At 53.1% G+C, this 15,397-nt stretch overlaps 1 protein-coding gene across 1 annotated transcript in view; it reads left to right on the forward strand.

The window, feature by feature from the left end:
- The window catches only part of ATP2B2 (ATPase plasma membrane Ca2+ transporting 2), a 375,124-nt gene that overhangs the window by 300,708 nt on the left and 59,019 nt on the right, over positions 1–15,397 (forward strand). The window contains exons 6-7 of the mRNA XM_034996819.1: positions 4,937–5,194; positions 6,211–6,336. Of these exons, the coding sequence (XP_034852710.1) occupies positions 4,937–5,194; positions 6,211–6,336 (384 nt within the window). The remainder of the gene's footprint in view (positions 1–4,936; positions 5,195–6,210; positions 6,337–15,397) is intronic.

The raw sequence follows: 15,397 nt of genomic DNA on the forward strand, positions 1-15,397 counted from the left end.
TTTTTTTTTCTCTTAACATATAATGCATTATTTGTTTCAGAGGTACAGATCTGTGATTGAACAGTCTTGCACAATTCACAGCGCTCACCATAGCACATACCCTCCCCAATGTCTATCACCCAGCCACCCCATCGCTCCCACACCACCACCCACTCCAGCAACCCTCAGTTTATTTCTGAGATTAAGAATTCCTCATATCAGTGAGGTCATATGATACATGTCTTTCTCTGATTGACTTATTTCGCTCAGCATAACACCCTCCAGTTCCATCCACGTCATTGCAAATGGCAAGATTTCATTCCTTTTGATGGCTGCATAATATTCCATTGTGTGTGTGTGTGTGTGTGTGTATATATATATACCACATCTTCTTTATCCATTCATCTGTTGATGGACATCTTGGTTCTTTCCACAGTTTGGCTATTGTGGACATTGCTGCTATAAATATTGGGGTGCATGTACCCCTTCGGGTCCCTACATTTGTATCGTTGGGGTAAATACCCAGTAGTGCAATTGCTGGATCGTATGGTAGCTCTATTTTCAACTTTTTGAGAAACCTCCATACTGTTTTCCAGAGTGGTTGCACCAGCTTGCATTCCCACCAACAGTGTAGGAGGGTTCCCCTTTCTCTGCATCCCCGCCAACATCTGTCGTTTCCTGACTTGTTGATTTTAGCCATTCTGACTGGTGTGAGGTGGTATCTCATTGAGGATTTGATTTGGATTTCCCTGATGCCGAGCGATGTTGAGCACTTTTTCATGTGTCTGTTGGCCATTTGGATGTCTTCTTTGGAAAAATGTCTGTTCATGTCTTCTGCCCATTTCTTGATTGGATCATTTGTTCTTTCAGTGTTGAGTTTGATAAGTTCTTTATAGATTTTGGATACTAGCCCTTTATCTGATATGTCATTTGCAAATATCTTCTCCCATTCTGTCGGTTGTCTTTTGGTTTTGTTGACTGTTTCTTTTGCTGTGCAAAAGCTTTTATCTTGATGAAGTCCCAATAGTTCATTTTTGCCCTTGCTTCCCTTGCCTTTGGCGATGTTTCTAGGAAGAAGTTGCTGCGGCTGAGGTCGAAGAGGTTGCTGCCTATGTTCTCCTTTAGGATTTTGTTGGACTCCTGTCTCACATTTAGGTCTTTCAACCATTTGGAGTCTATTTTTGTGTGTGGTATAAGGAAATGGTCCAGTTTCATTCTTCTTCATGTGGCTGTCCAATTTTCCCAACACCATTTGTTGAAGAGACTGTCTTTTTTCCATTGGACGTTCTTTCCTGCTTTGTCAAAGATTAGTTGACCATAGAGTTGAGGGTCCATTTCTGGGCTCTCTATTCTGTTCCATTGATCTATGTGTCTGTTTTTGTGCCAGTACCATACTGTCTTGATGATGACAGCTTTGTAATAAAGCTGGAAGTCCAGAATTGTGATGCCGCCAGCTTTGCTTTTCTTTTTCAACATTCCTCTGGCTATTTGGGGTCTTTTCTGGTTCCATACAAATTTTAGGATGATTTGTTCCATTTCTTTGAAAAAAGTGGATGGTATTTTGATGGGGATTGCATTGAATGTGTAGATTGCTCTAGGTAGCATTGACATCATCACAATATTTGTTCTTCCAATCCATGAGCATGGAATGTTTTTTCCATTTCTTTGTGTCTTTCGAGGACCCTTCTTTGATGCCAGGCCCCAGTCACCATCTAGAAAGCAGATTCCCCATTTTACTGATGGACAAGTAGAGATAGGCCCAGAGAGGCCCAGCAGGTTCCCTGAGGTCAGACAGACAAAAGCCAAACCCTACAAATCCCCGGGTCCAGAGAGAGCAGCTGCAGGCTCCCCAGACCCTGTAGCCACAATCTTCAAAACCTGTCCCTGCCCCGGTCTGAAGGGCCCCCCAGAGGAGACCTCAACGGGGCCTGCTCAGAGTCCCCTTCCTTCCCCTTCCTTATCTCTTCTCCCCAACTGCACCAGGGGCAGAGGAGCTGTTACCAGGGTCCAGCAGGTCCTGGCAGCTGAAGGCCTAAGCCAGCAATCCACAGCCCCACTTTCTGGCCATCCCAAGGTGCTGTGTGACCATGAGACAGTCCTCAAAAGGAAGTAAAAACTAATGGGCTTTTGCTGGCAGGGTGCCCTCAAGGACCCAAAGGGCTCCTTGGTATTGAATAGGCAAAAGCAACAGGCAGGGTTGGGGATCAGAGGAACAGAGTGAATCCTGCTCAACCACCATACCCTTGGTTTCTAGAAGCCAGTCCAAGGAGAGTAGCTCATGAAAATGGAGAGAAGACTCATATTTATTGTGTATCCAATATATGCCAGGCCCTTACTGGGCTCTGGGCTCACAAAGTCATCCCATGTTACAGCTGTCCAAACTGAGACTCAGAGAAGCCAAGTCACTTACCCAAGGTCACACAGCAGAGCCTGGATTTGAAGTCAGGTCTTTACAATTCCAGACCCCAAACGCTTTCCATGGTCCTGGGCTATCTCTAAGTGTCCTAAATGTTCCAGTAACTGCTGTAATCTATAATGGGGGGGGGGAGGGAGGGGGCATCAATGAAGCACGCAACAGTCTTCCCATTTACAAAGCATGTAGCAGAGGCAGAGAGTAACAAAAGTCCCATAAAGCAAAGTGCTGGGGCTCTGCATCTCAAGTCACTCCCCTGAAGCCCAAAAGAGCACATTTCCATGGACTGGGTGTCTGTTTAGCAAGGTTCACCTGAGTTTCCCGGTCTCTGGAGCTTCCACTGGTGTCATTTGTGATGAAGGAGGAGCACCCTGGTTCCCCTCCCCCGGTCATCACATGGTGCTGACCTCCAGCTGGATGCCCAAGGCTCCCTTCCAGGCTTGCTGTGGAGCTTGAATGCATTTATGCAGCCCATACACCAGGCAACAAAAAACAGCAGCTTTCACTCTGTGTGCTCAGTGAGGTGAGTGCCTTATGTAAACGCGCTCCCTCTGTCCTCTCAGCCACCAACGAGGGAGTGCCTGTCCTCACCCCCATTTTGCAGATGAGAAAACTGAGGCACAATGGGTAAGTAGCTAGGTCGTAGGCGTGCAGCAGTGAAGTAGCACAGCTGGGATTCAAACCCAAGGCTGGTCTGATGTCAGTTAGCATTAGCACAACTATGATGATCATTAGCACTAAAGGCTGGTCCAGCTAAACAACTTAAAATTATTGGAAAAGTCTGGAATTCCAAAAGAATGACAGAGTGGCATCGAGGACCTTGTGCAATGAAGTGGTTGTTTACTAGCCTGCAAGGAGTGACTGGTTCAGTGAAAGCCGTGGAATTTTCCAGGGACACATACTTCTGGGCCACATCATTCTGGACCATCCCAAGCTTAGGCCCACCAGCTAGCCTTGACCTCCACTCCTCCGAGAGCTGGAAAACATTCCCTGATACCACTTGGCCTTTTTGTCATGTTGCTTTTGACCCCCGGCTTCCCAGAAGCTCTTGCTGGGGTCTCCCAAAACTGTTCTCTCTTCCTTGGGACTGAATTGGACTTCCAGACAGTCAGCCATGGGCCTTTGGCAATGTGAGGCCAGCACATGGCAGAGGAGGCCACTGGGCTCAGGGACAGTGGGCAGGCCATGTCCAGTGTCAGATTCCAGGTGTGGATTCAAACTCCAGATCTGCTGTGTGACCCCAGGTGAGTAGCCACCCCTCTCTGAATCACTTCTCTTGGCCAGCTTGAGAATTAAAATGAATACTTGGTGTAAGTGATTTGTGAATGGTCCCGTCCCCTGCCCAGCCGCCTTGAAAGGGAACCTCTCTGAGTTTTCCAGGGATGGATAGTTGGATGCTGCTCAGGGTCACTTTCCATGGAGAAGGCTGTTCACCACCTTCTGGTGGGAAAAAGGGCCTGGGCTAGTCCTGGCTGCAGCACCCACCTTGGCTGTCCCCTCCCTTTTCTGAGCCTCAGTTTTCTCATCTGTAAGTGGAGGTAATAAATCTCCCCCCCCCCCCGGATCCTTGTGGGGATGCAGGAGACAGGGTGCATGGAGGAGTTTGGAGAGACCCTAGGACTCAGCACCCCATGGACAGGACCTGAGGCTTTTGTACCAGATGTGTCTGCTCTTTTCTTTTTCTGTTCACAAGGTGGGCCTGGCAGGCCTCAAGCAGCCTGGGGAACCAGACCGGGAGGCTCAACAGTGCAAGGGTGTGGGAGGCAGGGTCACTGTAGGACAGATAAGCAGCCCACAGCCTGGAGTGTGGGTGTCCTCGCTGTGTGTGTTGGCGGAGGGGGGAGTGCTTCATACTTGCCATGCCCTGAGCTCTGGCTGGGGCATTCACAGTCTTCTCCCGGAACCAGGAAGGAGGTCTCAGTGACTCCCATTTTGCAAAGGTGGACACTGCAGCTCAGGGAGGACAGTGAGTTACCCAGGATCGTACAGGGGCAGTGGCAGGATTAGAACCAGCCTGTGGGACATCAGGCCTGGCACTGTGGTTCCTGCCCCCACCCCCTTTCCCCCTGGGCCTTCTGTCTGGAGACCTGCCTCACAGTTGCTGGAAGCATGAAAGGAAAGCACATCAGCAAAACTGCCCTCTAGACCCTAAAGCACTTGCAGTACCGATCGCCTTCATTCTGTTACATCCTCACTTCTCTTTTCTCATGAATCAGGCCTCTCCCCCATGTTGGGAGCTGCCATGGACCTCACCTCATTGAAGTTCAACCCTCACAATAGATCCCCCAGACAAAGAATATTCGTCCCTTTTTACAGAGGTGAAAACTGAGGCTCAAAAGGTGAAGTCATTTGCCCAAGATCTCACACCTAGAACAAAGGCAGGAAACCAAAGAGCTTACCACCCAGATGCATTGAATAAATTGGATCATGCTCATCTAATTATTGACATTTTTTTACTCAGCAGAGCAGGGATTTAAATCCAGACCTGTATGCTCCTCCTGCCTGGCTGACCCCACTCTGCCTGCTTCCTTCTGCTCTCTGCAGGATGTGCGACGGCCCAGGGTGGGGCAGAGGATGAAGGGGAGGCAGAGGCCGGCTGGATCGAGGGGGCGGCCATCCTCCTCTCGGTCATCTGTGTGGTCCTGGTCACGGCCTTCAATGACTGGAGCAAAGAGAAACAGTTCCGGGGCCTGCAGAGCCGCATCGAGCAGGAGCAAAAGTTCACCGTGGTTCGGGCTGGCCAGGTGGTCCAGATCCCTGTGGCCGAGATTGTTGTTGGGGACATTGCCCAGGTCAAATATGGTGAGTGTCCCAGCCACAGGGCCAGGTGCTAGAGCTAGAGTCTGGGCAGAGGTGGGACAGGACAGGCAGACCCAGAGAGGCTGGCCCAGGGAAGGGGTCCGGTCCCTGAAGGCTAATCCTGAGCCAGGATGTCTTCTGAGATCCTTTGGGAAGTAAAAGGCTACTTCCTAGAGGAGGTAGGATTCCAGAATCCATTTAAAGTCAGAAATGGCAAATACAGAGCACATGTGCTACCATTCTCACAACCTGCACCTGTAACAGACATTACTAATCAATCACAGCTCAGAGCCTAGATACAGAAGTCTTCTCAACACAATACTGCAAGGACCACTAACACTCAGAATGCGTTTATGAGGTGAAATCCATTTCCTACATCTGATTGGGCTATTGATGGATGGTTGTTGGGCTAGAGAAGGTGTCATAGAGAGTGGATGTGGGTGAACAAACATTCTAGGCCTGTGATGCTGCCATGGAAGAAGTGGTCAGGCTGGCTGGTGCCAAACGGGGTGTAGGCAAGATATGTCCTGGGTAAGCAGAGGCGGAAGATGGGGGAGAGATTGCGGTGCCCTCTTCATTCCACCTTAGGGAGCTTGGTTTCCTCTGATAATGTGCCTGTCTTCAGGTCCCCTCAGCATAGTCAGGACAGACTCGTCCCTTCCAAAATGATTTCCCTAACCATAGGTGAGACCAGAGAAGCATGAATCATTGAGAAAACTGGACCCCAAATCCACACCAGGCCAAGAGAAGCACTTTATAAACAGAAGTACATGCCCACTCAAGCTAGGATTGTTCTTGGGCCCAGCCTCAGTCCTCCAGGCCTTGTGCCATTCCTCTTGGCTCCAGGCTTCAGCTGCCTATTGCCTGTGATGGGCACCATCTTAGTTCCCACACCCTGGGAGCTCGAGGCAGCAGGTGCCCAATGGTGAGCTTGACCTTGCAATCACCTTTAAGGGAATGTTCCAAGACCCTCCAGCCACCTGACACCCTGCTGACTCTGTTGCCCTTCCTCCCACCAGGTGACCTCCTCCCTGCTGATGGCCTCTTCATCCAGGGCAACGACCTCAAGATTGATGAAAGCTCCCTGACGGGGGAGTCTGACCAGGTGCGCAAGTCCGTGGACAAGGATCCCATGTTGCTATCAGGTGAGATGTGGCCCAACGGTGAGCTCACTCCCATTGCCGGTTCCTGCCTCTATGCTTCTGGGGTGGAGGGGCACCTGTGTCCCCATCATGAGGCTGGAAGTTCTCAGAGACTTTGTTCCTTGGCTCCAGACCCTTTCCCCCAACAAATGTACTTTGAGCCTACTGTGCACTCAGCATCGCGCCAGGCCCTGAGGACAGTACAGTAAATAAAATTGACAAAGAATCCCTGCCCTCACGGAACTTACTTTCTAGTAAGCCTGTTCTTATCAGGAATAGGAAAGAATCCATCAGGTGATGATTACTTTAGATACTTGCCATGTGCCAGGCACTGGGCTGGGTGCTGGGGATACAGCAGGGAGGGAGGTTGATGAGATCACTGCCCAGAGAAGCTTGCGGTGTAGTGAGAAGAGACGGACATTGCAAAGACCCCAGAGGATGGTAGGTATATGACGGAAATAAAGCAAAACAACGGAAGGCAGGTGGCTGGGGAGGTCAGAGGAGGCCATGTTTGAGTTGCGTGGTGAATGAGGAGAGAGAGCTGGCTTTGTGGCTTTTGGGGGGAAACATGTACCAGGCAGAGGGAACAACAAGTACAAAGGCCCTGAAGCAGGAAGATTGTGAGCAAAATGGAGAGGGTGGAGGGCCCAGATGTCAGGTCTCGTGGGCCATGGTCAGGAGTTTGGAAATTTTCTAAGCGTGATGAGGATCGTCTGAAATAGTTTTCAGCAGTGAACTGGTCACATTTACATTTTTTAAATCTCCCTCTGGCTGTTGCAGGGGAAAGAGAGGAGGCAGAAAGGCCTTGGAGATGTGAGGCCCCAGCTGGATGAGACACCCCCCTAACAGAGACACACAAAGGGCCTCCTTGTCCAGCACTGCTCAGCAGACATCCCCTGAGCAGCTGTTCTGGGACAGGCCCTGTGCTGAGCACTGGACCCATGATGACTCAGAGCCTCCCCCTGACCTTGAGAGCCCCCAGCCCACAGAGGCTGAGGGGAGCAGACCTGCAAACAGCTAATTCCACAGTAGAGGAGTGAGGAAGAGGTGAGAAAGCCAAGAAAGGAACAGAACTCCCCAAAGTGGAATTGAGCGGGGTTTTAAAGGGTGAGTAGGAGCTCACCAGAGGTGTGGAGAAAGGGCCTCTTAGCAGAGGCAAAAGTGTGCAAAGACACAGAGGCCTGAAGGAATATGGGATGTCCTTGCAATACAAAGAAAAAGATCAACAGGTCTGCAGGGTAGGATGGTAGAAAGAAATGAGAATCAGCACTGGGGCATTTATTTATCCAGAACTTATTTGACCAACATTTATTAAGTAGCTACTGTGTGCCAGTGATTGGTGGGACAAATAAGGTTCCTGCCATCCTAGAGCTTAGAACCTTGTAAAAAGAAACAGACAATAAAGGAACAAGAACGCAGATATGTAAATTTCAAATATTCAGATGAAGACATTAAACCATTATAATGAAATATAATGGAGGCTCTGGGGTCTAAGAGATCATAGAAAGATTTGAATGCCTTCTTGGAACATTGGGCCTCATGAGGGTTCTGTAAATGGTCATGGCTCCGTGGCCCTGGTTCTGACCTCTGAGCTGAAGGACTTGGCAGAGAGGCAATTGTCCCTGGGAGAAGTGGTCTGGTGGGTCATCTGGATCGGTGGAAGTCAGGTGGAGGCACTGAGCCTAAATGGATGGGTGACAAAGGTTCCAGACAGTTTGGAGAAGGGAGAGGAGGGGTAGGTTCCTTGCAGGAGGCTGAGGAAAGAAAATGTTCAGAATCACTGATTCGGTGTATCCCAGACCAGCCAAGGAGATGGGCACAGGGGCAAGGAGACTCTGGAAAAGACTCAGACGGGGCAGAGATGGATGGGAAGTCAGCTAGCCAGCCCAAGTCAAACCAACTTTTTTGGTCTTTACCTACACTTCTAGCTGGAAGCCCAGGTAAATAGTATGGACCCCGGGCCTCTGGATGTCAGGAGACAACAGCCAGGGTCTCCTGAGATGTCCGGGTGGGCAAAAGAGAACAGGATGTGCTAGAAGCTAGGAGACTCTGGTGGGTTTGTGCTGATTCTTGGATTGCTGGTAATCCAGTGGCCTTCCCTGGAGCTTTGTCCTGTTTCAGTATGGAAAGTGTGCCCACCAACTTTGCAGAGACCATGAGTGCAGGGAGGATGGCAAAAAGAAAGCAAGAGGCAGGACCCACCAAGATCGCCAGAGTGCAGTGTGAGCTAGACTTAAAGTGATCCTTGGCTGTGAACTGCAGCACTGGCATTCAAAAGCACAATTGCATGGGGCTGGGAGGGGCAGGTGGCTTAGCCCCAGCTCCTGGAGAAGGGTGGGGGGCGGGGAGAAGGGGGTAGAGTCAGCCCAACAGAAGGCAGTCTAATTGGAAAGAGAAGAATTCTATAATAGAACCATTCTAGGACAAAAAGGCTGCCAAAAGGTAATGAGTTCCCGGTCACTGATGGTGTGAGAGCAGAGCCTCGACAGGCTGTGGGGTGCTGGGGGTGTTGTAAGGTAGACCCAAGCCCTGGATGGCCAGTGCACTCAATGCCCTCCTAGGCACGCAAGTCACAGATTCATCATACCCACCCTCACCCTGTACCTCTGCTGCAGATGCATCTTTGTTCCCTCCACCCTGCCCCTGCTGAGGCTGCTCCCTCCTCCTAGATGGCCCTCTCCCTTCCTTGTTACACATTTAACTCCTGTCCATCTGCTCAGGCCCCACCTCCTCCAAGAAGCCTTCTCTGCCCACCACTGCCCTTGGGCAGTCACCCCCAGACGGCTTGGGACACACATTTCACCCCATGACCCCCACACTGCGCTTGGCCCATTCGAGCACAGCCCCCTAATGTAGACTGAGTTTGGCTGAGTGCAAACCATCTCAGATAAAGTAAAGAGTTAAATGCATCCAGTCTTGCCTCCCAAAGAGATCTACTGGTCTCACTTGTATGGGCCCCGTCCAGCCTTGGCCATATGCAGATGGACAGACACCATCATCATTGCGATGCACTTGTCCATGGGTCCTCTCACCCAGACCCGTCCAGCAGCTGGGAGCCCTGAGCGTAAAGCACCAGGAGCTCCATCTCTGGGCCCTGCACACTGTAGGGGCTCCAGCACTATCTTCTAGAGAGAGGGAGGCTAAGGCTATTATAGAAAAGGCTGGGTTGGGCTAGACTGAGGCAGATCTGGGCTTGGGAGTGAACTCACTGTGTGGTCTTGGGCATGTCACACCCCTTCTCTTGACCCGTGAGGACAGTAGGGATGCCCTGGGGTATGATGTAGGGGGAGCCCCTCCCTAGCCCAGTGCTAGCAGATGGATGCCCACAACAGACTGGCTCCCTCCCCATTCCTCAGATGGAGCCTGGATTTGGGGGGGTGAAACAGGTCTGGGTTCAAATCCCTACTGCCCTCATTTGCTGGGAGACCCTGGACAAGCTTTTTACCCTATCTGAGCCTCTACTTCCTCGCTTGTAAAATGGGGTGACCCCAGCTGATGAGGTTGTGCAGTGTCCGTTTCCCCCCTCTCTTTTCTCATCTTGAATATCTCCCCTTCCCCCTCTCTGAGCTTCCCCCATCCAGCTCCTCCCCACCTTCAGCCTGCATGAGCCTGCCTCCTCCGGGGGGGTTTCCTTGATCGTTCTCTTCCCTAGTGCTCTGAACTCTGGATAACTGCCATCTGGATGCTCATTTTTGTGCATGACAGAGACCTCGGACCCTTTCCCTGTGCTGGGAGGCCTTGCTGGGCCTTCCAGTTGAATGGCCCCCCGGGGAAGACAGAGGGACCTGGCTAGGGGCCCCTGCAGGGTCCTCATGGTAGTGCAGAAACCCCCTCGGGGTGTCGGCACACTGGTGCAGCCTACAGGAAGGCAAAGAACACCCTGGCGCTGGGAGCAGTTGGCCCAACCATGCCCAGCCTGTGACCGAACATGTCCATTCACCTCCCTGAGCTCCCATGTTGGTGTCTGTGCAGTGGAGGAGTTGCTGGGGGGGGTGCCCTTCCCCCCTGCCTACCCCACAGGGCTGTTGTGGGGACCCCATGCATGGATGGATGTCACTGTCCTTTGTAAACGGTACTGCTGCGAGGGGCTGTGTGGTGTGGAACAAGCATAACATTTGGAGGCAGAACACCTAGGTCCCAGACCTCTGTTGGCTCCAGCCGTGACCTCTGCCTGTCAGGTCCTCAGTCTCCCCATCTGACAAATGGGGACAGACCAGCCTTTGGAAAGACTCGGATGTGCCAGGCCTCAGAGCACAAAGAAAATCCCAAAGGCCCAGAGCTCATCTCCCAGGATGGACAGGCAGGCGGACACAGACCAGGCAGAGTAGAATGTTCAGAGTCACAAGGTACCCCTGCATGGGGTCAGCAGGGAGAGCACAGACACCAAAGCAAGAGCCTGACTGTTTCTCACTGCTGCCCGCAGAAGCCCCCCGGCCCTGGTGTGGCTGCGACGTTCACAGTGTGGAGGGGGCCAGAACCCACATTTCATGTACAATCTCCCAGTGTTTCACTGTTAGCGAGAAATTCCCATTCTTTAAAAGCCCGTGTGGAGCAAGGAGCATGTGGGTGAGCCCTAGAGTACAAACTCCGACCTGGGCCTTTATTTTTTTTGAGTTTTCTACTTTAAGATCATTTCAAACTTTCAGAAAAGTTGCAAGATGAGTGCAAAGAACACCTGACTGCCCTTCCTTCTGATTCAGCTGTTGTTAACCATTTTGCTCCAATCGGGAGCTCACTGTGTCATGCGGTCGTGATGGCCCTTTGCCCCCTGACACCTCAGGCGTATCTCCTAAGAAAAGGGTTTGCTCACGTGTGACCATAGCACAGCTAGCCATTCAGGAAACTCAGCATTGATGCTATACCATTACCAGAAGGTTCCATACGTATTCACGTCCCTCAACTGTCCCCACAGCGTCCTCCAGGCCAGGACCCGGTGCAGGACCTGTGTGGCATCTATGTGTCCTGCCCCTTCAGCCTCTTTTCGTGGAAGGCCAGTGGTTTCTAACGCCCTGGGGTCCTGAATCCCCTTGACAGTCCCATGGAAGCAGTGATCCCTCTTGTGAGAAAGAAATGCCCTGACTTGTGACTTTGCAGCCTTCCAGGAGATTTGCAGATCCCTAGAGAACCCTGGGCTGGTCTCGATTTGCAGCTGAGGAAACTGAGGCCCAGAGCAGGAGTGTAAATCGCCCCAGAAGGCAGGGCCAGAGCGAGACCCCAGCCCTCCAGCCTCCCAGCCCCAAGCTCTCCCTGAGCCTCCATATGCAAGCTCGCCTCTGAGGACCCTGGGGCTTTATGACGCGGCAGCAAGGCCTATTTGGAGCGTTTATACTAAATTCCACTGGGAAACCAGCGACTAGGCGCCATCTATGTGGCCAGGGAAGGGCCAGGGGCCAGGGTCCGGGGTTGGGGGGTGTCCCCAAAAGCAGCAGGGCCTAGCTCCTGCAGGCCCATTGGCTCAGCCCCCAGCAGGACCCCCAGCCACCTCCACCACCCCTGGAGCCAGAGCGTTAACAGCACGAAGTTGCACGGGACATCGGCAGACCCTCTCAGGCCTGCTGCCCACCCTGCCCGCCAAGCGGAAGGCCAGGCACGGAGAGCCGGACCTGCCATCACTGCCGCCGTCTCCAGGGAACCTAGGACGACACCGTGACTGCAGGAAGGCCCGGTCTGCCGCTCGGCCCGCGCTCTCTCCATTACACTACCCTGCCTCTTCTCCATGAGAGGCAGCGGGGTGTAGTGGATAGAGCACGGGTTCAAGTCCCGGCTCCACCACTCACAGCTGTGTGACCCAAAGGCCATCACTCGACCTCTCTGAGCTAGAGAGGCCACGGGGAGGGGAGGGGCTTGGGGTTGTACTTGCACCAAACCTACCTCACAGGGCTGTTGTGAGGAGGACAGGCTTGTGGGCGCTGAAATGCTTGGCCAGCTCTCTAGTGCTCTGCAAGCATGTGTTATTACTGTTATTAACTGTGTTGATAACAATAATGATGAAGGAACCACTCCTGGGCTGGGAACTGCATTGGCTTTGCTTGGTGCTTGTGCCCGGAGGCAGATAAGAATTCCCACAAATGGCCTTTATCCCTTCTTCACATCTCTACCACCAGAGAGAGACCCCTCCCCTCTCCTGTCCAGAAAGAGGCCTGGGAAGTCAAAATCAGGAGAGTGAGGAGCCCTAGGTTCAAGCCCCAACCTGTGCCTCAGGACTGTGCAACCTCAGTCAGCCATTTGCCCTCTCTGGGCTCAGAAGCTTCCTTCTGTAAAACGAGGCCCCTCCAGCTCTGCCACCGGCGGCTCAGACTGCCCCACTTGCCATTGCATGGGGCTCTGGGCCCGAGACAGCCAACATCTGGACCAGGTGGGGACCATCTCCTGTTGCTCCGAGCCGGTCTAAGGCAGAGATGGCCTTTGAGCCAGCCGTTGAGAAGGTTCTGGCCCAACCTCTGCTTGCCAGATCAAAGGCCACAGGACTCCCCTGTTGGGGGGAGGAGATGAAGGCTCAGGTGGGACAGGACAGGCCATCCCATCGGTGGGAGCCACAGCATTCCCTGGGCCCTTTCTCTGTCATGGATGGATGGCTGCTGGGTGGCTGACACAGCTCCCCCTCCGTTCTCCTGCCTCCATCTCACACCGCAGAGTGGTCCCAAACAGCTCTGCCTCCAACTTCTCCACGAGCCTTCCCAGCAAGGTGGAAAGAACTGGCGCCACACCCCCGGTCCACGCCGGCTCCGCCCTCCCAGGCTGGATGCAGGGATGGCCCCTCCGGGCTGCTCCCCGTCTGTGAAATGGGAGTGAGGATGGTCACTCACAGGGTGATTATGACAGCCACGTGGAGAAAGTAGCTCAGATAGTACTTGGCACAAAGGGACCGCTCACTCTTAAATATTAATGCTTTCCCTCCCTGCCCCAGAAATACTCCCAGTCGCTCCCCATTGAACACCAAGGAGACCCAACTCTGCAGCCCTCCACTCCGATCATGCCATAATCCAGCTTCTCTCCTGCTCTTCCCCTCATGGCCCTGAGCTTCAGTCCAGTGTCTCTGCTGCCATCCCGCTCTTCTACCTCTCTGCCTTTGCCTGGGCTGTGCCCCACCAGTCCAGCAGGCCCAGGGTCTCTGTCGTCTTGTGTTGTGGTTGATCTGTGTTCCTGTCTGCTCCCCTCAACCTCAGCTACACCATGAGCTCCTTCTGGGAGGGCAGAGACCTCCCTTTGGGCCCCAGAGCCTGACACAGTGTTGGCAATCCGCCACATGTGTCCATCAAGTGAAGGAGTGTGGCCCCAGGCAGGAAACGCCACACACGGTCAGTCTGTCCGCACAGGATCCCATCCAAACCAAGATCCCATCCAAACCGAGATCCCAACTCCCGAGATGCAGCGTTTTCATGGAGACTGCCCTACCCCACCCAGGAGTGGCCCTGTCTCTCTGGGACCCTTGGTGCCCAGACTTCATTGCTGAGAGGTGATGACGTAAGTTAGACCCTCCCATTCTCCAGAGGACAGACTGAGGTCCAGAGAGGAGAGGGCTGGCCTCAGGTCACACAGCAAATCAGAAGCAGACAGCAGACGGTTCCCAGGTCCCACCCACCCCTCGGCCCAGAGCACTATCTACCCGCCCCCTGTGCTCACGTATTCTGAGGGGTTCCGTGAGACTAGAGGAGGTGGGGGCTACAGGATGGTGGCAACGGACCATGGACATTGAGGTCCTGGTGCAAGGCCCTGCCAGGGCCCCCCACCCAGCCAAAGGGTTCTCAGCTCTGCAGCTACCCAGAGACCCTGCCGTGTTCCTTTGGGAGATTTAGTCAATCAACCTTGACTTGGTTCTACCATTAGAGCTGTAGCCTGTGGGGTCAAACATCGCCCTTTGAGGGGTATTCTGGAGCTGGGGTATGATTGCTGCAGGGGGTGACCTGGTCCCTTCAATTCTTCCTCTGCTAGGAGGGGCAGCAGGCTCTGAGGTCCTGGTAGGGGAAGGGATGGCCCAGTGAGGGGTGGGGAAGAGTGTGAGGCTAGGATGAATCTGACCCTTTGCCAACCATAAAGATGGCTTCTGAGGGGTGTAGAGAGTCTCCATCCTAAATGTAACACATACCTACCAGGGAAAGTATAAAAAAAGGAGGCAGCAGTAAAAAAAAAAAAAAAAAAATGTGCTGGAGTTCCAGCTACAAGCTGGGCTCTGCTAAGGGGAGACTTGCACTCAGAACCTACCCTCAAGGAGCTCGCAGTCTAGTTGGGGAGCAGGCCTGGAAGCACCCCCAGGGGAAACTGTAGGTAGGAGGGCAGTTCAGAGGAGAGAGATGAAGTGGAGGTCAGGGAAGGCCACCTAAGAGGGGCCTTCATCCTGAGCCTAGAGGAGGAGGTTTGGGGCCAGAGGAGGGAGAAGGGCGCTCAGGAAGGGGTAACTATGTGAGCCAAGGTGAGGGACTGAACACAAATCCCTAGTGAGCTGCATGCTCCCAGGGCAGAAGCCATGGGGCAGGAATCAGTGATCAGGGGTCAGAAGCAAGCTGGGTTCTCACCCAGGACACGCTGAGAGATATTTGGACCTTGGAGATGCTACTGAGGGTGTCTGGGCTGGGGGACAGTGGTTAGAGCCATGGCCAGGGGCAGGAGGAGCTGCTGGGGCTCAGCTCCCCTGGCCCATCTAATGCTGGGGCCTGGAGGACCACCCTGAGGCTCATCTAAGGCTGAGCAGGGCATGTGCTGTGCCTTCACCCCGTGCCCTCATGTCCCATGTCTCACGTTGTGGCTCTGGAGGCTGCCTCCCTGGCTTCCTCCTCCCTCCTCCCTGCCTCCTTGGGCAGAGCTGTCAGCTCCCTGCTGTGATGGGAGTGATAGATTAGAAGGTGATTTGGGGTCTGATTATCTTGAGTGGAAATTGGCCCCCTGTGTATTTTTCCATCCTGCTCTGGGCTGGGGAGGTGGGGACTGGCCTCCCCATTACCACCCAGGCAGAGCAAACATTTTCCAAATGTGTTTGAGACCAGGGTGCGAGGGCCTGTCTTCCTGAGATGGGGACTTGTATGTGACAAACAGAATGAGCTTGAGAGATGGGGAGGCGTTCAAATCC

Source organism: Mirounga leonina, unplaced genomic scaffold (genome assembly GCF_011800145.1).
Source record: "Mirounga leonina isolate KUSES-001 unplaced genomic scaffold, KU_Mleo_1.0 Mir_94, whole genome shotgun sequence".
Classification (NCBI taxonomy): domain Eukaryota; kingdom Metazoa; phylum Chordata; class Mammalia; order Carnivora; family Phocidae; genus Mirounga; species Mirounga leonina.